Here is a 23,885-nt window from a genome sequence, read left to right as displayed (position 1 = left end):
CCTCTGACCTTCGATGTTCACATCCCACCCGAGACTTGCCGTAGTATTGCTCAGGTGGGATGATTCACTCGACATTTTGAAGCTTAACTAGACACTCTGTACAGTCGTAGGTACTATTTGATGTGACAAATGTTGCTGGCACAGTAACTGCAGCTCAGCTCTGGACAAATCAGAGGAAAAACAAAATTCATACTGTTAAAGACAATGAAAATCAGAATGAGCATTTCCAATGTGGCCCGTTACTATCTGATGCTGGATGCAGTTTCACTTTTCTGCCATCTGTTTGTCTCTGTCCTGTGCCACTATTCTGTCTGTATTTCTCTATTTCCACTGTCTGTAAATGAACGCTACACGTGCCTGTGGAAATGTACCCCCTGCAACTTACTCTCCTTTTCCTGACTGTGTGCGCACACAATCTCACTCCCAAACTGAATACACTCTGTGCACCTGCACTCAGACATTATGCACACACACACGCACACACCTATAAGCAACCATGTAATGACACTGACTCATCCCCCGCTGGGAGATGTCAAACACCAGGAAGAAGTAAGCCAAGGACGTCACCTTCCAGGTGTTTTTATTTTATTTTATTTATTTTTTCGTGAGCGGACGGGATGTCAGAGGCAAGCTCAGGGAGTGGGTCTCCACAGAGCATCACGAGCCTGGTAAACAGAAGGTCGTGGGAGAGACATCTAGTGACGTCTGTGTGTGCATCCTGATGGAAAATAGCTTCCGAAGGGACACACATGTCTGATTTCTGTGGTTTGACAAATTTAATTTTGCCAAAAAAAAAGGGAACATAAATAGATAATTGGACCAGCTTGGGGGACGAGAGGGAGGGGTCAGCTTTAAAACATCACCCTAAAGTAGATTAATGCGGGTTTTCACGAAGCGTCTCCCTTCCCCTCCACCGACCCTCGCTGCGACCCTTTGTGTTGGTGCGTCTATGTGGGAAAGACACGTGTGTATGTGATTCTGTAGTCTGTAGTCTGGTGCTATGTGACCATGTTTGACACGTGTGTGAAAAAAATAACAGCAACAATTTAGAGAGAAAAAAAAAAAGTAAATTCAGTCAAACTTTCAGTGAAGTTTAAAAAAATATAGGAATACAGCACTGTTGATAAGTTTGAGATCTGATGTCAAAATGTTTTCTCTTTTTTTTTTTGGTTTTTCTTTTCTTCCTCGTACGTGTGTGAGTGTGAATGTTTGTATGTGTGGAAGATTTAGCTCCTTCTTTTCTGGGCACTAGTCCATGTCGTCGCTCCATTCTTTTGTACAGATGAAGCTTAAAAAAAAGAAGAAGAAAACAAAAAAGAAGAGGGCAAAATTTGTAAAATATTGTGTCTGTGACTCCTTGTAAAATATTTTCAAATTGTTTATTACAGAGAATCAGTTATTAAATAATGTTCATATTTTTCACTTCATTTTATTGTGTGGTGTTTTGTTTTTTGGGGGGGGTGGAAAAATTCCCCAGTAAAAATTCCAATCTGGCTGGAAAATGTGAACGAGTGCGTAGATTTTTAACTGTTTTTTGTGGGTTTTACAGATTTTCCTATTGATAAAGACAGCACCACATTGCTATTCATACTATTCTAAAGTCATTAAGTAATAGATAAACAATTAAATGACAGAAAAGTTCCCGCTTTTCCACAATCTACCCATCTATCTATAGAAACATCAGCTGGGTAATGAACTAAACTGTAATTTTACATGTTTCTCATGTACTTTCACTGGGCTGACCCACTTGAAGTCGAAGCTGTCTGTGGCCCGTGATGTAAAATCAGTTTGACGTTACCTGCTTTAACTCCTCGGTTAAATAGAAAACACAGTCTGTTGAGAACCAAGCAAATATATAATAATTATGATGCTTTATTAAAAATATTCACTTCTAACGCTGGGATGAGACGATTAATACAACCCTGGTGTGTATGAGTGCAATGTGTAGGCAGCTAGCATTTGGCAAACGTAACATGGTGCAGAGACATGAAAGTGACCTGCAGCCTGCTCTCTTTGAACTTTATTCTGTTTGTGCCATTTAGACACATCACGAACATTTCCATGTTCATAACATGCTCCCTTCTGATTGCTTCATAATTACAGAGTTTCAGTGTGTGAGGCATAAAGTGTCATTCTTTTATTAAAACTTGGGTTCAGTTATATTGAAAAATGGTCTTTGGCGAATTTAAGGCATCGTTCGTGCTGATTTCAGGCAGTTCTGTAATGATTACTGCAAAGTCAGATAAACTGCATTAGGACAGAAACACTGAGACATAAAAGCGACGCATGTTTAACACATTTCTATCTTGCTTCGCAACCTTGACCAGGTGACCGTTGGAAGACTTGCAGTTTTGTGTGCACTCAAACACTAAAACAACCACGGTCATTTTATATGATGTTAGTGAACTGTAGCTTCAGTCACCTAAATTAAACCAAAATTACTCAAACGAAATATTTTACAACAACGAAACAGGAAACAAAGTTTCCAGAGTGGAAATACTGGACGCTGTTCAGTGATGTGGGTGAACCACGTGTCGTAATCCTACACGCCTGGGTTCAGTAGTCGGCTGCAGACTTGAGCTTTGTGTTTAGTGTACAGATTCAAGACTGACATCAGGTTTTCTCATTTAAGAAACAATATTTCTCAAAAAGCTTCAGGCTTCAACTGCTGTCACCATTAGAAAAGGCCCGATTTGCAGACGTATCAAAACATACAAATCAGGTTAAGCATTGGGAATACGTGAGTTCAATTCTTCACAAGTGATTAATGTGTTTGCCTATGCATGACCGCATTCTTGGCGATCGCGCTGCTAATGCACAGCAAAGAGCTTCACAGCGTGTTAAGGAAGTCTGTAAGAGCTTTGTGCCAAGTGTCTGGGTCGTCCAGGTAACAGGGGTGGCCTGCTCCCTTCATCACCACCACTTTGTGATTGGCCAGATTGCTCAGGTTACGGAGCGACACCTCCCCGAGTTGATGGTCCTGGTCACCGTAAACGATCAGCGATGGGACCTGGACACAAAAATCACAACAATAATGAAAGAAAAAAAAAAAGAGCCCTTTGCAGAGTGATTTCCACTGTCCTTTTTCTGGCATTTGAAAATCTGTCTCTCTTTTATTTGTTTTTAAATTCAAACCCATAGCTAAAGGGATTTTGCAGATGTCCTAAATTTCACCTCAAGCTGGAAAAAAAAAAAAAAAAAGGAAAGAAGGAAATCAAAACAAGTCCTGTGAAAAGCTAAGACTAAAAGATTTTAGGTGTAACAGATTTATGTGTCTAGTAGTCAATAAGAATTATAAAAGTGAGAAAAACTACAGTCTTAGTTTTTCCAGCCTGAGAAGAGACGTTCAGATCTCTCATCTTATTAAAAAAAAAATACAGCAATATGAACAAACTCTATTACAAGTAAAAGGTTATAAAAAGCATTTATTTTTGTACCAGTTTTTTTTTAACTGGTACAAAACATCGATCAGATTACTTCATCAGAAAACCTGAAGAACTTGTGAATACAACTTAATCGTTTCCCACATATTCACTGCATCATTGCAGAAATACACATGAATGCAGTTACTCCGGCTTAGTTATTTTAGTTGTAACACACTTTGACACTTAATGACAGCATAAATGTTTGTTTTATGCTTTTTTATCATCAGTAAGTTGCATTTATTACTCTATTGTCCATCTTTTGAGTTACTCTGCTGCTCCGATGTCTCTTTGTTTGCTAAGAGATTGCTGAAAGTGGAGATACAAATACAGAGGCCTGTAACAACCTGTCACAAAAGGGACAGAGGAGCAGGTTCTTTGTATCAAGCGCAGAGACCCTTTGGGTTTTTAATGATTTCAGAATCAGAATCAGAAAGGGTTTTATTGCCAAATGTTGAGCAGGTTTACAACATTAGGAAATTGCTGCGGTGCTTCAGTGCAAACATACTGTCAGAACCAGATTTGCTCTGCTCCCTGGGTTGACCAGCTTCTTTGCAATTTCTTAAGCAGTTATGATGAGTGTTTTCTAATCTCCATCTTATTTCTAAAATAGCTAAATTTCATTTATCAGATTTTTTTTCTTAAAATCTTTAGGATCTTTCTTGTAAAGTAAAACTTGGTCACTTAACATTCCCCGTTAGCTGTTTAACTGTTATTTATAAAACCAACAGTGTGCCTTTTAAAACACTTAATAAAAGATTAAATATGATATCCAAAAGTATTCTCTGCAAAACATCCTTTAAAACTAAAAACACTCATTATACAGAAAAACTGCTCCTGTTCGTGCCAATCTTCTTGCTGCGTTATAATTGCTGAGACTTTAATGTGTGAGCTGAGTCTTTAGAATATTGTTTGGATTAAAATAAAAAAAGAATGTACAACTTCTGCATTTAAACTGTTTATAAAGGAAAGCAAATTTTGTTAAGGTAAGTGCTTGTTCTAAATAAGTAAATTAGACAAATCGCTTTTCAGGCTAATGTGCCTACAATTGATTTCCCATTAAGACAATTCTGAGCTGGATGAAAGCCAGTGGCATCTGTGCAGGTAAAGTCACTGTCTCTTTTAAAAAGAAGAGTTGGAAAATTGGATGATATTCGCAGCTGCTCAAGTTATCCTTTAAAAAAGGAAATGACAGTGCATATACTATACCAAAAAAGAGAAAAAAAAGAAAACTTTTGCAGGAGAGGAACCTACAAAGGAATATCAAGCAGAGGCATATCCTCACACACAGACTCTACCTTTACGCTCTGGTACTGCTCCGCTGTGAATTTGTCCGTACAGATGGGAGCGACAGGGATGTAGGCTCGCACCAGAGCCTGGTGCTCGAGGAGGAAGGGCAGGGAATACATCCCGCTAAGGGATGGGCTGATCACCACCGCCGGGGTTAGATTCAGCTGCTCACACACCTCTTTGAGGAAACCTGCAGGGGCGGGTGTTCCCACTGCCGCTGGGGCTTTGGCCGATTTAGACTGACCAAGTTCTGTGGAGAGAGGGGAGGCACGAGAAAAGAAGAGGAGGAGAGGAGTAAGGTTTGTTGATGGACACTGACTTATTAACGTAATTACTGTCCCCAAGGCAAACATTTTTCTTTTGGGCCCATGCTGCCTCAGTGATCTATATAAATTGTAGAGTGCCTGCCAGATCATCACTAGAGGCTGTCAAAGCATGAGACAAAAATACCAGATTCTAAAAACAAGCAGAACACGGGCTGTAACAATGACTCATGGAAGCAATTCAGTTCACTTCAAATTTGAGCCCCCATGCACATTTGACTTTCCAAACAAAGCCAAAGTCCTGATGCCAACTGCAAATACATATCCATAAATATAATGCAAAAAGTTAAAGTTAAAACGACAGGACACAGCTAGCTTAAAAAAAGCTCTCATAAAAAGTTTAGAATATAAACAACAATAAGAAAGTTAAGAAACAGAGTTTTTGAGACTTTTTGTTGAAAAACTTACATTTTTAAAATAAAAGTTTTAAGCAATAAATTGCAAACAAAAAATTAAAACAAGTTATAACTCATATATCCCAGCTTATATTTAATTAATATGTTTGTTTTTCATTTTCAGAAGGGTTAGCATAGGGCCACACAATTAGGTATTACTGTCAATAGTCCCAATTTAATATTTGCGAGCATTCAAAACAGCGAAGAGCCAAAAGTTTGACCCTGAGACTTTTAGGAGCTCTTTATGTGCCGGTGGCAGCCTGTTGCCTTGCTGCGTTTCATTGGTCATGCTGACTTTTCAGTTAAAAGCTGAGTGACGGAAGGAGATGGTGTTTGTTCCCTGACAAACGCACCTGGCAGGTCGATGGCGACCGCGCGGCAACCCGCTTTGGCCAGCGTCTCCAGAGTGCCGATGCTGAGCCAGTTTTCTGAAGAGAAGCGTATGCCGTGAAGAAGCAGAACCGACACTTTTGCTCCTCCTGTCACAGGTTCGCTTTGTCTGTAAAACAGTGGCGCGTTGCAGCTCTCCACCTGCACTGTACCCTCCGTCATTTTAACAGCTGCCATCCTGAACAACAACAGAAGAAAGAGAAAGCAGTTGTTTCACATGGGTTTCCACTCTGTTATACCTCCCATTTTTCCTTCTCTTTAACAATATTAGTTCCTTCAGGTGGAAAACCCAATCATCTTCTATGCCGCCAGTTTCTGTGAAGCTCTTCTCTTGTCTCTTGACAGAATTAAAGATCACTCCAAGAGAGGACCATATTTCTTTGCAGAGAGAGAAAGTCTTGTGGAGATGCTAAAAAATAAAATTCCCAACCATAATGGGTGTACGCCATAAAAATGCAATTATGTAACTTCATTTGCTTTGTTTTCCTTACAAAGTGCAAGCACAGAAAGATAAACTTCATGTAACTTTATGTAACATTTTTCAGCACAATAATGATCCCAAACACACTGTCAGTCTGGTAAAAGCATATCTGATAACACTATCAGTCATGAATTGGTCAGACTTCAACATTATCGAAGCAGTGTGAGATCATCACGATCGAGAGAGAACAGAACAAAAGCCGACATCCAAAGAAAAGCTTTGAATGTCATTCAAGAAGCCTGGAGAACTATTAATAGACTATTTAAAGAAGTTTGTCCACGATCCCCGTGCTTTCAAAGATCAGCGTGGACTTAATCGGATGTTCCACGGACGCATAATCAGCAGACAGAAGTGTGTGCGCAGCTGCGGGTTAAACAAGTCGGATCAAAGTCCAGATTAGATCATTTTTATTTTACATCGAACTCGCCTATCTAGGTGCTTTATGCTCATCATTCAAAACACACGTGGCGACAGAATAACAACCCCCTCCTTCCCTTTTCTTACCCGACTGTGAATCCCCGATGATTAAAGGTGCAAAACAGAGAAAGTCAGACAGGTTCTTGAACCAGCTGCAGCTTAGCTTCAGTTTATCTCCCCCGGAAAACAAGAGAAAGAGAAAAACCTTTGGAAATCGTCCTACTGACGTCTAGCGTTTGTGGCGAGAATTGCGTTCATTGTGGCAGAAAAGAAAATCACAAGTTTTCTTTTTTTTTTTTCAGGATATTGAGCGTAATCCTGATGCAAATATTTATATATCTGAGGGGCATGAAGAAGGTTCATGAACAAGGACCAATGTGCCACTCCTCATTAATGATTAATACATGTATTGATCGGCTGTGTTTTGGGGATTAGGGCCACTGTTTGAGCAAAGGCGCGACGCTGGCGTGTGGGTGGTCGTGATTTAGACTTTTTGTGTGGATGTTTAACATCGTGCTGAGCTTCTGGGGGTATTTTTCTGCCTGTCAGGTCGAGCTGTTCGTTGTTTGAAGTTGACCACGGCATCAAAATACAGGAGATTTTAGAGCAGAGATCTCGTTTTGACCCCCATAACGTGATTATAATAGTTTTATTTTCCACCGATTCAAACAATGAAACCGTTTCTGCAGTGCATTCTCCTGACTGTCGGAGTGGTCACTGGTAAGTTTGATTAATTTCTTAGTTATTCTGTCTACTTTCATTATTTTTGGTTGTTTAAATCTATTTGGTTAAAGATGATGAGGCCTGACTGCCCAGATAGCAAGGAGACATTGAACAGATGTTGATTTTCCATCGGAACCATCAGAATCGTCAGGATTGAAATGTCAACACAAAACCAATGTTGAAACAACATTGAAATACTGATGAAACCTGACACTGACATTGAAATAACATTGATTCACTGTTGTTCTGTCATCGTTGATTGTTGATCTATTTATAGTTGACAAGGTGACAACAATCACGTTGAAAAACCATCGATTTATGGTTGAGGGGGAAATTAAAGCTGCACTGATGAGCACTTTCAAAACAAATAAACTATTTTAAAAGACAGCTATTTTCATTTTGACAGCACCACTATTAGTATGTGATGGATTTTATCATTTCATTAGTGTATACTGGCAGTATCTGTGTTAACAGGGGCCTGTTTGAGTTACCAGTAGTGTAACTGTTGCTGTTCAAACCTTTTCTGGATATCTGCTGTCTCAAACTAGCAGCAGAGCGTTGGTCCAAAGGTTATATGTGTCCAGGCTCCTGCCCAAATATTCCATGTGGTGCCACTGCTCTCCAGTTAAAACCAGGACTAAACAGATGCAGATACTGCATGGTCCCCACATCAGTCTGTAAGCATTATGTTTGTGGTTTGTTATACATGAACAGGGTACCGCAGTCCTCTGAATGACTTCCAGCGCTCGGAGGGCCGAGAGCTCGTTCCTACCTCCTGGAACTCTGCTCGAGTGCAGATTTTACCAGGCCTGAACCTTGAGGACTGTGCCACACGCTGCTCACAGTCACTGGACTGCAGGTAAACAACACACTTAAACTACTTAAAGATTACAGTTTGCAAAAGGACTTTGCTTATAAATTGGCCAAGAACTTAAAACATATTCTCATAATAGATATGGATGTCATTGTCACTTTGGGAATTTGGAATTGGGCGAAAAACTTTTTTTGATATATTTTGAATTCTCTCTAATTCACACAGGGTCAAAAGTATACACCCCCATTAATAGTTAGTCAATAGAAGGTGCTTCTGATTGAAGTGCAACTTGGCAAATTGCACTTCAATTAGGGGCTTTTTTTGTTTTTTTGCCATCAACAAGCTTCTGGGTGCTGGTTTAGCTCAGTGGGTTAGCAGGCGACCATTTCCCGTATGACCGCAGAGAAGTACACCGAGGTTTGAGTCCCACAGCCCTCTCCTTGCTTTCCTGCCTCTATCCAATAAAGGCTAAAAGGCCAAAAAAATCATCTGTAAAAGAAACAGGCTTCTGGCATAATTCTGGATCAATATTTGACCACTGTTCTTGGCATAAATGCTGGAGTTCATTTAGCTGACTTCTTGGTACGGCCAAGGCTTTTGATTTCCTTAAGGATTATTCAAGTTTTCTGATTAAGCATAGTGCACAAATTTTCAGTAGGGTTAACATCAAGGCTTTGGAAAGTCCATTCCTGAAGCTTAACGGAGCCATTGCCAAACAACTGCACATTCTAAGATCATCAGTTTAAACAATTGCACATAAGTACAAGCTTTTCTGATGTGTCACAATTTTACTAAGGTCCAGAACAATACCTAAACTCTTATCCTTAGATGAAAGGAAATTAATTAGGATGTTCAGAAGCAACCCAGGAACCGCCAAGAGCACCTGACTCACCGTTCACAGTTATATCGCCAAGGACTGAAACAGTGTCAACCAAGAAAGAAGCCCCCGTTTCAAAATTGACGCTTTCATGCTGACTGAGATGTGCAGCTTTCCATACAGACGAGCCAAATGCCTTCTCGATTAAAGTTTTATGGTTACGTGATACAGAAATTTAGCTGTTTGGCTAGTATGACAAAGAGGAGAAGGTGGTGCTAGCATCATCCTCTGGTGCTGTTTTACTGCCAGTACAACTGACACATTGCAAAAAGTGGATGGAATAATGAAAAAGGCAGACTACCACCAAATTCTTCAGCTCAAATTAGCAACTAGATGGTTGAAATTACCAGCAGGACAAATTCACATGAAAAGTTTTGGAAGGATAAAGCAGGCTGACATTAAACTTCTGGAATGTTTTTCCACAACAAAGTCCTGACCTCCTGGACTATAAAAATTTGTGGACTATGCTTAAAAGCCGGATCCATGCCAAGAAACCAACCAACCATTCTGAATGAGCTCTACCAGTTCTACCAAGCAGAGTGGTCAAATATTCAGCCAGAATTGTGCGAGAAACTTGTTGATGGAAACCAAAAGCATCTGGTTGAGGTGCAACTTGCTAAGGGACATTCAACCAAATATTAATGGACTCAGGGCTTTGAGAAAATCTAGAGTCAATTAAAACCTGTGCACCCAATTCTTGTTTTTTAAAGCCATTAAAGATGTATGCTGCACAACCTTTCCACCCTGGAATGAATGTCTAGCCTTGTAGATATTTATTAGTAAAAGGCTAGATGATGTGAGGCTTTCCACCACAGAATGAGTCCTTATTCAGTCTGGACTATCAACATTGTCATTGCAGCTTCTTTCCCCATAGTTTTGCCATCTTAAGACTAGAACAGTAGATAATAATGGCGGGCCATTACTATCTACTGATATTAGGTAATCGCCAGCAACATCGACATTTATAAATGCCAATAAATTTAAAAGAAAGAAGAAGAAATGGGAGAAACACTCTTCAAACACATCATGTTGCTGTTTCATAGTTTCTAAATATGAACTTAACTGTCTGCAACACATGTTTGGAGCACCAGAAACACAACAAACAGTGAATTGTGTCCCTGAAAGAAAAAGAAATCAACCGATATATCAGAATAGTCTTAAATGATTAAATATTGGTATTGATATCAATATTAAAATCTGTATCTTTACCAATCGGGGTCTAGTTAAGACAGCATTTATTTAATAATGCTGACACAGATATATCGGCAATCAGCTGACATGTCATCCCTGCCAGTATATCAGTCGGGCTTTCATTATACTGTCTGTTAAATGTTAAACGTAATATTCTTAAAAATAACTTTAAAATGTTCACCGATTAATTTAAAAACACTTTGCAGACATCAGGTTTATCCTCTGAAAGTAAAGAGCTTTGACGTGAAAATATTTCTCAACATTAGAGCTTTCAACTATGAGACTCGTCCAGTTGTCACCTGTAAACATCTGCCCTGGGTGGGTGATGGCACCAATGCAGAAGTGAAGAGAAACGTGAACTGTGATCTTTATGAGAAGAAGGGTAAGACTCACATCGGTGATATCACAGAGATCAGTGCTTCCCATCGATACTGTAACCACTGATTGCTTTTTTTTATGCAGTCTATGTAAGGAAGTGCATTGTGGGTAAAGGGGAAGACTATCGAGGCAAAGTGTCCACCACAAGAAGCGGACTCACCTGCCAACAGTGGTGGTCCAAATTTCCTCACGATCACAGGTGAGTTACATCTTCACTGTACTGGAAAAAAACATTGTGAAGATAAAGTGCTGCATTTCACTTTCAGTTCAGAGGTGAACAACAGCACAGCTCTATTTATAATTATTTTCCAATTGTGGGAGAGAGATGAAGAGGTGGGAAATTCAAGAAACTTTCCTGAATAACCGTGTCTTTCATTTCCCTTAAAGCCAGACTGAAGGCAGAAAGCCAGAGTGCATTACTGCTCGTACCCCTTTCACTGTTGTGGTATCTCTAAATTTCACTGTTTTTAAGCCTTATTTCCACCAGTGTGGGTGCCTGTTTTCTTCAGAAAAACTGATAAGCAAAATATCATAAGCAGTCTTCAGAGCAAAGTAAGGAGCCAGATCTTTTCTCTGTACCTGACAGCGATTAAATCGTGATGAATATCTGAGTAATAGCCATCAGGTGGCCAGCAGTTCTCTAACTACACCACCGTGAAGGAGGTATACAGGTGTGCCTGATAAAACTGCAAATGATAGCAGATTTACATGTGATAACCAAAACAAATTTATGTCAGATATGTGTGCTCTTCAGCTTGTAAAAATCCATTAATACATCTGTAAGTGTTTAAGATTGAACCCAGTCACTTTCTGTCATAGTTGTCTGAATCCATCCCTCGGGCTTAAGAACAGCTGCAGCGTCTATATTATTCATCCACACTAGAAGTTGACACTCCCAGATTAGGGAGTTGTCACTTCAACTGCATTGTTTGTTTTATTTTAAACGACCAGTTGTACCAAAGTGTTTGACTAACTGAAAATTTTTTTTTTTTCTCAGGTGGACTCCTACAGCTACCAATGGTCTGGAGCTGAACTACTGCAGGAATCCGGATGGGGATCGGATCGGTCCGTGGTGCTACACCACCGACCCGGAGCGACGCTATGAAAGCTGCAACATTCCCCAATGCAAAGATGGTACATCCCATAAATTACCACACATCATCCTGCTTATCTAAACTGCAAATGTGAGATTTGTAAAGCTTTACGTAAGCTTTATTTCCTCCAAATGTCTCGTAATTAGCACTTTAATTTGGTGGAACTGGAAAACTTGTTACTCGTTTTTTGGCTTACCTGCTGATAGCAGTGCACTTACAATAGTTACTGTTTCAAGTTGCCTCATGAATAGCTTCAAGTTTCATTCTTTAAATGTGCTTTAAGAAAATTATTCAGCAATTATAGAAGCTGTTAAAAAGTGCTGTTAAAAAATGTGTGTTTCTCTTTACTTCAAGCAGCTTTCACTTTGTGAGTCATTCTGCTTGCAGAGGTGTGCATCACATGTAATGGAGAGGACTACAGGGGCCAGGTTGACCACACTGTGAATGGCAGAGAGTGTCAGAGATGGGACCAGCAGTACCCTCACCAACACATCTACCAACCTGAAAAGTATGCAATCATTACTACTGTTTTGTTTGCACCTGAGTTAGCATTGTACAACATATTTTGCTGTTGCACCTGAACTATTTAAGTCATTTCTTTTTTCCATTTCCAGGTGATTAAAAACCTGCCTATGTGTATTTTTCAGGTACCCTGATAAGAGTTTAGATGACAACTACTGCCGTAACCCTGATGCCTCTCCGGTGCCTTGGTGTTACACCACTGACCCTGAGGTGGAAAGGGAAAACTGTGACATCAGCCGATGTAGTAAGAGCTTGCATTTATTGGACCTTTACTGGACCAACTCCTATAGTAGAGTCTTTACTTTTACTTTTTCAGAGAGAGGAAAAAGGAAAGGCAAAAAATCTCCATCCTTTCTTTCTTCTCCAAAATTCAGTATCTTTTGGAAATGTTTATAGGCAAAATTGCTGGCTTATATAGCGAGTAAGATAATTACTAGATGTTACTGTAATGTTTTCTCTCACTGTATAAATTTACTGGATTAAACTTGTGGCTTATTTGTTTGTTCTGTTCTTGTCAGTGGGTCCCTCAGGCAAGAAAGAGGAAGCCAAATTGATTCCTGTAGTACTCTGAGACGGTGGGATTAGAGAGTCTCATTAAGTTGCTGTAATTAAATCTAGAAAAATCACCTTTTCTGTGTTTGTACAAATTGCGTTCAGAAATGTGAGACATTTCAGGGCAGACGATGATTCTCTTTAAACGAATCAATTTTAAAAAGTGTTTTTTCATTGATTTAAGGCTGTATAACAGGCTGTGTTTGCCAGATATAGTGGCTTCAGTTGTAGTAGTAATAGTAGTTTTATTACACCCCCCCAGCCTTTTTTTTCTATGCCTTTTTGTACTGCTTTTAATTCCAGTGTATTTTTGTAGGTCTTTGTAACTCTTGCCTATGAAAGGCACTTTAAAATGTTGCTTACTTTTAACAATAGCTAAGAGTTTTATTGGGTTTTTTTGTTTGTTTGTTTGTTTTTTAAATTACATTCATCACATACAGGCCCATACTTTAAAAAATAATTGTAATTCTAAAGCAGGTAGATGATGGCCACGTGTGTTTTTTTTATACACTCAAGGACTAAGAGAGAACGTGAACAACCAGCAAAACAAATCAAATAAACAGGGCATTAGTGTTCTCCCAAAAATTTCAACAGAAGTTGTGTAACCTGGGGATTTCCAATGAGAATCATTGACACAAGAGAAGATCACGATAAAACAGTGCCATCCTGTGGTGTGATTAGTATTATGTAACATGTTATTATCCTTCACACGTGGAAACCACGGCTTTTTCCTGAGCTTCTTGTGTTTTCACCGTCACTTTCACATCTTAATTTTCTCATGATTTTTATCCTGTTTCGTTAGGTAATTATTCTCCTCTTTTATATCTGTGTTTATTTGATCCTCCGCGTAGTTTCTCTCTGCCGCTGTAAATCAGCATCATTTGGTCCTTAAAGGTGATTCATTAAAAAATGAGGTCACGTTGTTCTTTTATCTCATGAGACTATTCCAACAAACTTTCGTTTTCTCCTGCATTTTGTTGATGTTTATGTCATCTTTAACCTGTTCCTTCTCTCCAGCTGAAGTTCACGTAGAGAAGCGCCAGCGCTCCAGCTTCACCACCAAGTGTTTCCGTGGGCGCGGGGAGGATTACCGCGGGAGAGTCAACGAGACCACGTCAGGCATCCCCTGCCAGCGGTGGGATGCCCAGCAACCCCATGAGCACCCCTTCTACCCAAACATATATGAGTGCAAGTAAGCGTTGATCGCTGTTAAGGTTAACCTTTTCATTTAGTCTTTTTTTTTTTTTGTCACAACTTGTTAGTTTGATAGTGCTCTCGCTGCATTGCACATGAATATTAATGTCAAAACGTCATTGCAGTGAGATTTCTTGCATCTTATTTCTCTGCTGACAGTTGGCAGTAGATGATGGATAGTCAGTAATTCTCCATTAAAAGCAGATCGCTCTCAGAGTGGCAGCATGCATGTGAAATGAATATTAAACTTCTTTGTGATGCTGTGATCGCTCATCATGCCAGAAGTGATTAGCAGCATTTCATTCACTCAAGGGTGGGGGGACAAGAACTTAGTTATTTCAGCGTGATCTCTGTGTCTCTACACTAACCCGGCACAGTGTCAGTGACCAATAATTTAATGCATCAATGATGAGGTGAATCTTACATTTCATCCAGGGGTTTGGAGGAGAACTACTGTCGTAACCCAGATGGGTCGGAGGCTCCCTGGTGCTTCACATCTGTCCCAGCGATGAGGACTGCTCTCTGCTTGCAAATTAAACGCTGTGCAGACGACATAGAAGCTGAGGGTATTAGCCTTCTTCTCCATTTTAATATGAATCCAGCGAACAGGCTCCTGTTGGCATTAATGAATAAAGATGACCTTACGATGCATCGACTGTATGAATATTCATATGAGGACGTGCAGGGCTGTAATATCAATGTGATGAAGACCCCTCCAGCGAGAGCCCCAAATCCCTGGAATATCTGACGAGTCGCCAGAAATTGTTTCTTTTTTTCTTTTTCTCTGTTTGAACATTTAACTATAGATGAGGACAGAATTATTAGCCCTCCTATGCAAATATACTTAAAAAAAAAAAAAAAACAGCAAAGAGACAATTTTGGATGCTTACATTATTTTACTCTGAAACAAAACAACGAAATTATTTCTCAAAAAGCCAAAACTACTAGGGGCAGGATTATTATTCACTTTGGTCTTCAGTTCTCTCTCCACAGACCTTCAGTGGGATTAAAGTCAGGACTTTGTGCAGGCCACTCAGTGAAGTTCACTTTGGTCTTCTCGAAAAACGACGTTTGTTTTAAGTTGTTGTCATCTTGGAAGACAAAGCAAAGTCTTCACCAGAAGTGACATTATTACTTGATCTGCCACACGGGGTCCATTCCTGTGCAGGCTTCTAGTAATTGTCTTCTTTTAAACAACAATTCCTAACTTGGCTAAGTCATTTACTAGTGTCTTGGTAGTTGTTCTTACAGTGGGGCAGAAAAGTATTTAGTCAGCCACCGATTGTGCAAGTTCCCCCACTTAAAATGATGACAGAGGTCAGTAATTTGCACCAGAGGTACACTTCAACTGTGAGAGACAGAATGTGAAAAAAAAAATCCATGAATTCACATGGTAGGATTTGTAAAGAATTTATTCATAAATCAGGGTGGAAAATAAGTATTTGGTCACCTCAAACAAGGAAAATCTCTGGCTCTCACAGACCTGTAACGTCTTCTGTAAGAAGCTTTTCTGTCCCCCACTCGTTACCTGTATGAATGGCACCTGTTTGAACTCATCATCTGTATAAAAGACACCTGTCCACAGCCTCAAACAGTCAGACTCCAAACTCCGCCATGGCCAAGACCAAAGAGCTTTCGAAGGACACCAGGAAAAGTATTGTAGACCTGCACCAGACTGGGAAGAGTGAATCTACAATAGGCAAGCAGCTTGGTGTGAAAAAAATCAACTGTGGGAGCAATCATCAGAAAATGGAAGACATACAAGACCACTGATAATCTCCCTCGATCTGGGGCTCCACGCAAGATCTCATCCCGTGGGGTCAAAATGATCATGAGAACGGTGAGCAAAGATCCCAGAACCACACGGGGGGACCTGGTGAATGACCTGCAGAGAGCTGGGACCAAAGTAACAAAGGTCACCATCAGTAACACACTACAACGGCAGGGAATCAAATCCCGCAGTGCCAGACGTGTTCCGCTGCTGAAGCCAGTGCATGTCCAGGCCCGTCTGAAGTTTGCCAGAGAGCACATGGATGATACAGCAGAGGATTGGGAGAATGTCATGTGGTCAGATGAAACCAAAGTAGAACTTTTTGGTATAAACTCAACTCGTCGTGTTTGGAGGAAGAAGAATACTGAGTTGCATCCCAAGAACACCATACCTACTGTGTAGCATGGGGGTGGAAACATCATGCTATGGGGCTGTTTTTCTGCCAAGGGGACAGGACGACTGATCCGTGTTAAGGACAGAATGAATGGGGCCATGTATCGTGAGATTTTGAGCCAAAACCTCCTTCCATCAGTGAGAACTTTGAAGATGAAACGAGGCTGGGTCTTCCAACATGACAATGATCCAAAACACACCGCCCGGGCAACAAAGGAGTGGTTCCGTAAGAAGCATTTGAAAGTCCTGGAGTGGCCTAGCCAGTCTCCAGACCTCAACCCCATAGAAAATCTGTGGCGGGAGTTGAAAGTCCGTGTTGCTCGGCGACAGCCCCAAAACATCACTGCTCTGGAGAAGATCTGCATGGAGGAATGGGTCAAAATACCAGCTACTGTGTGTGCAAACCTGGTAAAGACCTATAGTAAACGTTTGACCTCTGTTATTGCCAACAACGGTTATGTTACAAAGTATTGAGTTGTATTTTTGTTATTGACCAAATACTTATTTTCCACCCTGATTTACGAATAAATTCTTTACAAATCCTACCATGTGGATTCATGGATTTTTTTTTTCACATTCTGTCTCTCACAGTTGAAGTGTACCTCTGGTGCAAATTACTGACCTCTGTCATCATTTTAGGTGGGGGAACTTGCACAATCGGTGGCTGACTAAATACTTTTTTGCCCCACTGTAAATCTTTAGAGACATCTCTCACGAGTCTTTAAAATCTTTTCTCCCTCTGCCAGGCTTGTTCTGTGCGGCTCTTTGAATTTCCTGATGATACTTCTCACTCTAATTCTCGACACTTAGAAAGATTGTGAATCCATTTTGTTTTAACTTTGATTTTGGCACAATGCTTTCTCAAGTGGCAGCTCACTTATGGGTAAATTGGAAGAGGTTTACCTCAGGTTTAACTTTATAAAGCTCAAAGCTTGTAATATAAAAGTTAAATCACACCATTGCACAGCAGCGGTTTGTGCTATGGCTCAACAAAAAGGTCAGTTTTCAGGGGCTCATAATATGTCATTCATTTTTTTCCCTTTAATAATTTGATTACCGTGTGCTAAAAGAAATGATTTATGCATTGTAAATAAAACTACCATGTTGAAAAATTCTTTCTCTGTTAAACAATTAAATAATTTCTCTGCATACCATTATTATAAGGCAGAAATAAGAAACTTTGTAATGCCCAGACTTCACCTCAAATGTAGCTTTGATTCTAAATGAAGACAAAGTGCAGTGTTGTTCTGTCCCATTATGCTCATTTGACAGTCTGCCATACTTAGTAATGGCCGTTGCAATGATGATGAAGTCTTTCGTCTTCTTTCCAGACTGTTACCATGAAAACGGAAGAAACTACAGAGGCACTGTGCGTAAAACTCGTAAGGGCATAACCTGCCAGAAATGGAACGTTAACACGCCTCACAGGACAAAGTAAGATAAACATTTAAGCTATTAAACAGCAGAGGATTTATTTTATGCACATGTATGACTATGACCACTAATTGGCTTTATATTGAAAGTGTATCTGCACTTCATACTAACATCGAGTGGATTTTGTTTTCTGTTCGAACCGATGAATACATTAGAAAATGTACTATTAAAAAATAGGCTCTATACTTTATATTTTATTAAGGTGGTCTGTAACATAATAGCTGGTAACAGTGTCTTGAGCAAGAAAAAAAGAATAATATTGTTACAAACAGAAGGACTGTCGTGTTTTCAGCATTTTTAGCATGCCTATATATTTTAAGAGATCTGTGTGATCTTCCAGGATAAACCCAAGAACGCATCCAGATGCCAATCTGACAGAAAACTATTGTCGCAACCCAGATGGTGACCATCACGGACCCTGGTGCTACACCACAGACCACAAAACAGAGTTTGACTACTGTGCCATCAAACAGTGCGGTACAGATCTTTTCTACCTGTCTCTTGTAGCACTTTATTGGGCTGTGTGGTGATGGTTCATCCAGAGTTTGAGTTTAACATTCAGTCTGTTGGTGTTTTTACACAGCTGGGGAGAAAGTGTCTATCACTGAACCAGTAGGTTAGTTGAGCAGGCTTTCTAATATATTTCAAACATCTGCAAAATATGTTTTACAGTATTGAGTCGCCTTTTTGTGATCACAGAAAACGTGGAGTTTAGTGAGTGTGGAAAGAGAGAAGACCGGGCCCATTCGAGTCCCATAATGCGTATAGTGAATGGGATTCCTGGGAACTCACCTTGGACGGTGAGCCTGAGAGACAGGTGAGTCTGACAGCTGATGGTGTTTAACAGTTATAGTAAAAGGCTTTCTGCTATGTTGGATGTAACCTCTGACCTGTGTGTGTGCAGAAAAGGAAACCACTTCTGTGGAGGATCCCTGGTTAATGCTAGATGGGTGATCAGCACCAAACAGTGTTTCTCCTCCTGGTAAGTCTGGTTCTTTTAAAAGTGCTCTCTGATTTCACACATCTAAAGTTTTTGGCATTTTTGCAAATGTTTATTCTTAATAAGCGTTAGATGAGAAAACTGATTCCAGTTGTATGTCCAGTCACAAATAAAAACAACTCCACGTTAGCATTTCAGCGTGCAGCTTGTCTGTACTGGTTTAAACCAGATGCAGAGGTTTTCTTACTTGTGTAAAATACCACAGAGAGTACAACAATAGCAAAAGACCAGAGATTATTTCGGTGTTTGTGTGTTTAAAGTAGCACGAGAGCATGAAGAAGACTGGGATCATTGCAAAACATTCATGCAAAGATATTAGAGCAGTAAAGAGAGGCAGCGTTCACCTGTTCAACTGCTCTTGACACAAATATTCAATCAGCCAATTGCATGGCAGTAATTTAATACATTTACACATGGACAAGGTCCAGATGACGTCGTTGATAGAAAGACAACGGTAACTCAAATAATCACTTGTTACAACAACCAAGGTATGCAGCAGACACACAGCAGCCTGTCGACAGCAGACCACACCGGGTGCCACTCCTGTGAGCTAAGAACAGGAAACTGAGGCTACAATTGATACGGGCTCCCCCTAACCGGACAACAGAAGATTGGAAAAATGTTGCCTGGTCTGCTGAGTCTCAATTTCTGCAGTGACACTCAGATAGTAGGGTCAGAATTTGGAGTAAACAACATGAAAGCTTGAATCCATCCTGCTTTGTATCAACGGTTCAGGCTGGTGGTGGTATGTAATGGCACAGTCTGGGCCTCTTAATACCAACTGAACATTATTTACGCACCACAGCTTACCCGAATGTTGTTGCTGACGATGTCCATCTTCTGATCAAACTGGTTTCTTGAACATGACTGTGAGTTCAGACTACTCGAATGCCCTCCACAGTCGCCAGAACTTAATCCAATAGAATCTGAATGTGGTGAAGGCAGAACGGGTCCTAACACAGTTTTAGGAACCTAATTACTACCTAATAAAGTGGTTGGTGAGTGCATGTAAAAGTGTGAAATTTAAATTAAATCTCTAATAGGTCTGACTTACTGTTAGACTTTGGATATTTCTAAGACATGTCTAAATTTCTCAGTTTCTCAGTTTACAAAGCCTCAGATTTACCATCCAGATATGATAGAGAGAAAAAGCCGTTCATTTAAATCTCATCAGGAAAGTAAATAAGTAAATAATTTCCAAACTTTCAAAACTCAAAAATGCTTTAATATATATTGATAGTGCTTAATCATCTGAATGTGTGCATAGCTACGTTGACCTGCCTGGATATTCAGCCAAGATGGGAACTCTGTTTCGTGATCCTCAAGAAGGAGAACCCGGTGTGCAAACCATCCCTCTCACTAAGATTGTTTGCGGACCTTCTGAGTCTCAACTGGTCATGCTACAACTGGAATAGTGTGTACTGTCAAGTCCCACCAGCACACACACACATGCATGCATATGTACACAGACATATACCTAAAAGTCCTCCTGACTCTTTTTCCTCCTCCCTTTCTGTAGCCCGGCCGAGTTTAATGCGCGTGTCTCTCAGATTTGCCTCCCTCCTGAGCGCTACATTGTAAGCGAGGGGACGAGGTGTGAAATTGCAGGATGGGGCGAGACAAGAGGCAAGTATAATCCTTCGGAAGTGCCGACTTCATGCAGTACCCTTCTACTTCGAATAATTAATAAAAGGTGTCTTCCTTAGAACGAGCATCTTGTTTCTGCCCTTGAAGTAATGTTTCTTCTAAATGAGGGCTATCCAGGCTACTGAGCAACAGATGGCACTGCTATTTTCAAAATCTTTCAACAGCTGTCCAACTTCCTTTTCGTTTCACTGTGCCTCTAAATACATTAGCTGCTAACTAATTCCTTCTTCTTAATCTTTTTCAAGGGACTGGTAATGAGGCTGTCCTCAATGTGGCCCACATGTCTGTTATTAGTAACAAGGAGTGCAACAAATACTTCAGAGGTCGTGTTCGTGAAAATGAGATGTGCACAAACGCCTTCCAAGCTGGAGTAGGCGCGTGCGAGGTACGTATCTGCGTAAAAGTGGTGGACCATTTCAAAACTTTGCCGCTGTGATGTTACAGGAGAAATGCAAGGTCCCCTGCTTGAAGTGGTTTCTTAACCAAGTCATAACAGAAACACAGCACTGACCATCTTTGGTATTAATAGCTGTAAAAATTAATAGAATAGTTTGATGTTTAAAAATGGGAAAGTACGTGCTTAAACTGTGAGTTTAAGAGACACTGTTTAAATGTTCTCTTAAGCTGTGAGTTTATAAGGTCCTGGTAGGTGGATTTCATTACCTTTGGGCAGAGCCGATCCAGCTGGTTCCACCAGCTGTTTCCGCCGCTGTTTGTGTTAAGCTAAACTAACCAACTGCTTGTCTAGCTTTGTGTTAAAAGTGCAGATACTTGAAACCCCCGGCAAGAAAGTGAACACAAGTATCTTCCCAAAGTGTCAAACTATGTTCCTTAAGTGCCACAAAATAACGGCGTAACGTGTTAGGACTTAACGCTTCAAATACTGATGGTTGGGAAAACTGTTTGATAATGAAAGTTACTTTAAGCAAAGCGCATACAGTTATTTATATGTTCCTATAAATCAAACACAGTCACCAGTTGGATAATGGAAGTGAACTGGACAAGATGTGACTGCAAGATGTTTCTAACTTCAGCAGTGACAGTCAGTCATAACAGAGACAAATAATGACCCCGGAGTGTTGTTCCTGTGTGTCTGCAGCGAGACTATGGCGGACCTCTGGCGTGTCAGAACACGGACTGTTGGGTACTCGAGGGGGTGATCATCCCCATGAGGCGCTGTGGACACCCGGGGCAGCCCAACATCTTTATCCGCGTGTCTATGTACGTGGACTGGATAAAGAAAGTCATGGAGATGGCTTAGAAAGAGAGAGCGCCGTTAAACACAGAACTGATTATTCTGAGTGTTATCAAAACTTGCGAGACCTTTTCATGCGCTGAACATGTACACGTTTCCTCTTCTCAGATGCCTCTTTGTCTATAAAATCTATCCCTAACACAAATCCAGATTTATAATTAGAATGTGTTATATGACTTGTATTACTATTACATTACTATATTATGAAAAAAATGTTTTGTAGTAATGCATCTTTCGGGATTTCTTCTGTTATGTCTGCATTACATCTGCATGATTTAATGAATCCTTTCAGTCGCAATAACTAACATTAGGTGGATCAGAATCCATTTTTTTTCGTTTTTTTTTTTTTGTTGCTGCTGGCAGCCAGAAACCAACAGATATGCCAAAATGATAAGAACTCAATAATCACGCACGCTGACATGCAAAATAAAAAGCCATGCGGAAAAGGTTCATCATAAAAATGTGAGCTGCTTTTCAGTTTTACTTCGATGAGATTTTTCATTTTTATTACCACTACTCTTCCAGTCTTTATTCACCTTTACCCTGATAAATGTTTATCTGCTCACAACTACTTTTTCTTTCTTTTTTTTAAAACCTTTTTTTGTAATGTTTATGCATCGCAAACAGGCATTAAAGGGCTTCTAATTTTGCCCGTTTTTGCACCAACTTCTAAAAAGATTTAAAAGCTTTCAAATGAATCAAATCAAATATAGCCCCCGAAGAGTCAGAGGAAAATATCGTCCCTAATTAACTTCCAGTTAGAGCAGGGGTGCAGAGGTTTACGGCACAGTTTCGGAGTTCCTAACATCCCCTGGAAATGCACCCTTTATTGCAAAACTGTACGCCTCCCCTGCTCTCCCTGGCAATGAATGGAACTCCGAAATACCTTCTTTGCCCCCAGCCTCTAAAGAAATCCCTCCTCTGCCTGTCTTTTGATGCCTGCCCCCACCTCTAAAGACATGCCTTTGTGCCTTATGCAGAACTGTATGCGCTGCACATTCTTTCTAGTTCTATAGGAGGATTTTTGTAACGCGGTCCTGATGAGCCCACGGAATTCAGCTTAAATAAACCTCAAGATCAGAGTCCAACCGAATCTCAGACACACCACACGCCGCGGAAGGCCAGTGAACTCTCTCATACATTGACACACACACACACGCATAATTTCTCTCTCGCGACCCCCCCCCCTCCTCCCCACCACCACCACTACCACCTCCTCCCCCTACCTCTACCTTCTCCCCCATTCTATCTTTCTGTGTCTTTCTCAGTAAAACGTAAACTTTTTTTTTTTTATCTCAGATAATCCCAAGATTTATGTTTATATTTGTTTGCAGAAATAGAACCCGATAAGAGAAAAGCTTAGACCGCGTTCCTGTCTAACTGATGATGGCCAGTTATGCTCCTGTTCTATAGAGTGTTTGGAAACAGCAGACTGGCGGTTGTGATTTCAGAGTCATCCTGTTCACTTTCATTTAGTAATATTTATAGTAGATGACTAATGAAAATTTGTATATGACTACCAGTTCTAAGTAACTGTTGACAAAAGCTGCTGGGAAACCCGACTGAAATCTGTAATAAATGCTGCCATAAAAAAACATGCAGATGTTTTCTTCTTTATTTTGCTTTTGTGCATTTTATGGTAATAACCTGAGACATATAGGCTACGTTTGGTTGAATTATTATTATTTATTTTTATCTGGTTTTGCAAGATGTTCAGTTTAAGAATGTATTAATTACATGATGAAAGTGACACTGCAAATCACCCAAACTAATCTCCGTGCTTCATCTTTTTTAACTTAAAGCTTTATATTTTGGTCGTACGCCAACGTGTTCACCTGACATGACTCCGTGAGCGGTCCAGTGGCAGCAGCAGCTGCCCCTGGAATGTGTATTCTCTGCGGTGGTTCAAACATTTCCATCCAATTTTTATCAGTTTGTGTAAATGCAAAAAGTTACATCTTGAAAATATATTATTTTTAGGGTTTTTTTTCCAGCTGCACACAGGCAGCATGTAAAGCAGAAATCCACACAGAAAGGGACCTTTTAATCTAAAAATGCTCCATGTTGACTTATTATTATTTCATTATTATTATTTGAAAATAAACAGTTGTATAATTTTTTTAATAACTGGGCTACACTTGTTAAAAGTACTTGAATACAAAATCCAAAGATTGCATCTAATCGCAACTTTTTGCGTGCTCTATAAGTTTTTCTGCTGATGACTTCAAATGCTCTTTGCACAGTTTTTGAAATGAGCTGAGCCGGGGTTACATTTTCCCCTAAAGAAAATGTATATGATAGTGCTGCTGAGCAAACTTTGTT

General features: G+C 40.1%; 2 protein-coding genes across 2 annotated transcripts; one reads left to right on the top strand and one right to left on the bottom strand.

The window, feature by feature from the left end:
- Window positions 1-1,852: 1,852 nt before the first annotated feature.
- On the bottom strand, window positions 1,853-7,059 carry abhd14b (abhydrolase domain containing 14B). Its single transcript, XM_026167544.2, has 4 exons — window positions 6,806-7,059; window positions 5,784-5,998; window positions 4,721-4,962; window positions 1,853-3,010 (listed from the first exon to the last, which is right to left on the bottom strand). Exons 2-4 carry the CDS (start codon window positions 5,995-5,997, stop codon window positions 2,831-2,833), a joined length of 636 nt encoding a protein of 211 aa, XP_026023329.1. The 5' UTR covers window position 5,998; window positions 6,806-7,059; the 3' UTR covers window positions 1,853-2,830.
- Window positions 7,060-7,176: 117 nt separating this feature from the next.
- Window positions 7,177-22,131, top strand: mst1 (macrophage stimulating 1). Its single transcript, XM_026167543.2, has 18 exons — window positions 7,177-7,438; window positions 8,156-8,300; window positions 10,590-10,705; window positions 10,786-10,900; window positions 11,699-11,835; window positions 12,183-12,303; window positions 12,443-12,561; window positions 13,887-14,061; window positions 14,499-14,629; window positions 17,559-17,661; window positions 18,002-18,138; window positions 18,245-18,277; window positions 18,361-18,478; window positions 18,566-18,643; window positions 19,929-20,075; window positions 20,181-20,287; window positions 20,554-20,693; window positions 21,408-22,131. The coding sequence occupies exons 1-18, from the start codon at window positions 7,390-7,392 to the stop codon at window positions 21,567-21,569; spliced, it is 2,133 nt and encodes a 710-aa protein (XP_026023328.2). The 5' UTR covers window positions 7,177-7,389; the 3' UTR covers window positions 21,570-22,131.
- Window positions 22,132-23,885: the final 1,754 nt, after the last annotated feature.

The sequence above is a fragment of the Astatotilapia calliptera genome, chromosome 5, assembly GCF_964374335.1.
Source record: "Astatotilapia calliptera chromosome 5, fAstCal68.1, whole genome shotgun sequence".
Taxonomy (NCBI): Eukaryota; Metazoa; Chordata; class Actinopteri; order Cichliformes; family Cichlidae; genus Astatotilapia; species Astatotilapia calliptera.
Note: the sequence above shows the minus strand (reverse complement) of the source record. Positions and strands in the feature narration are given on the sequence as shown.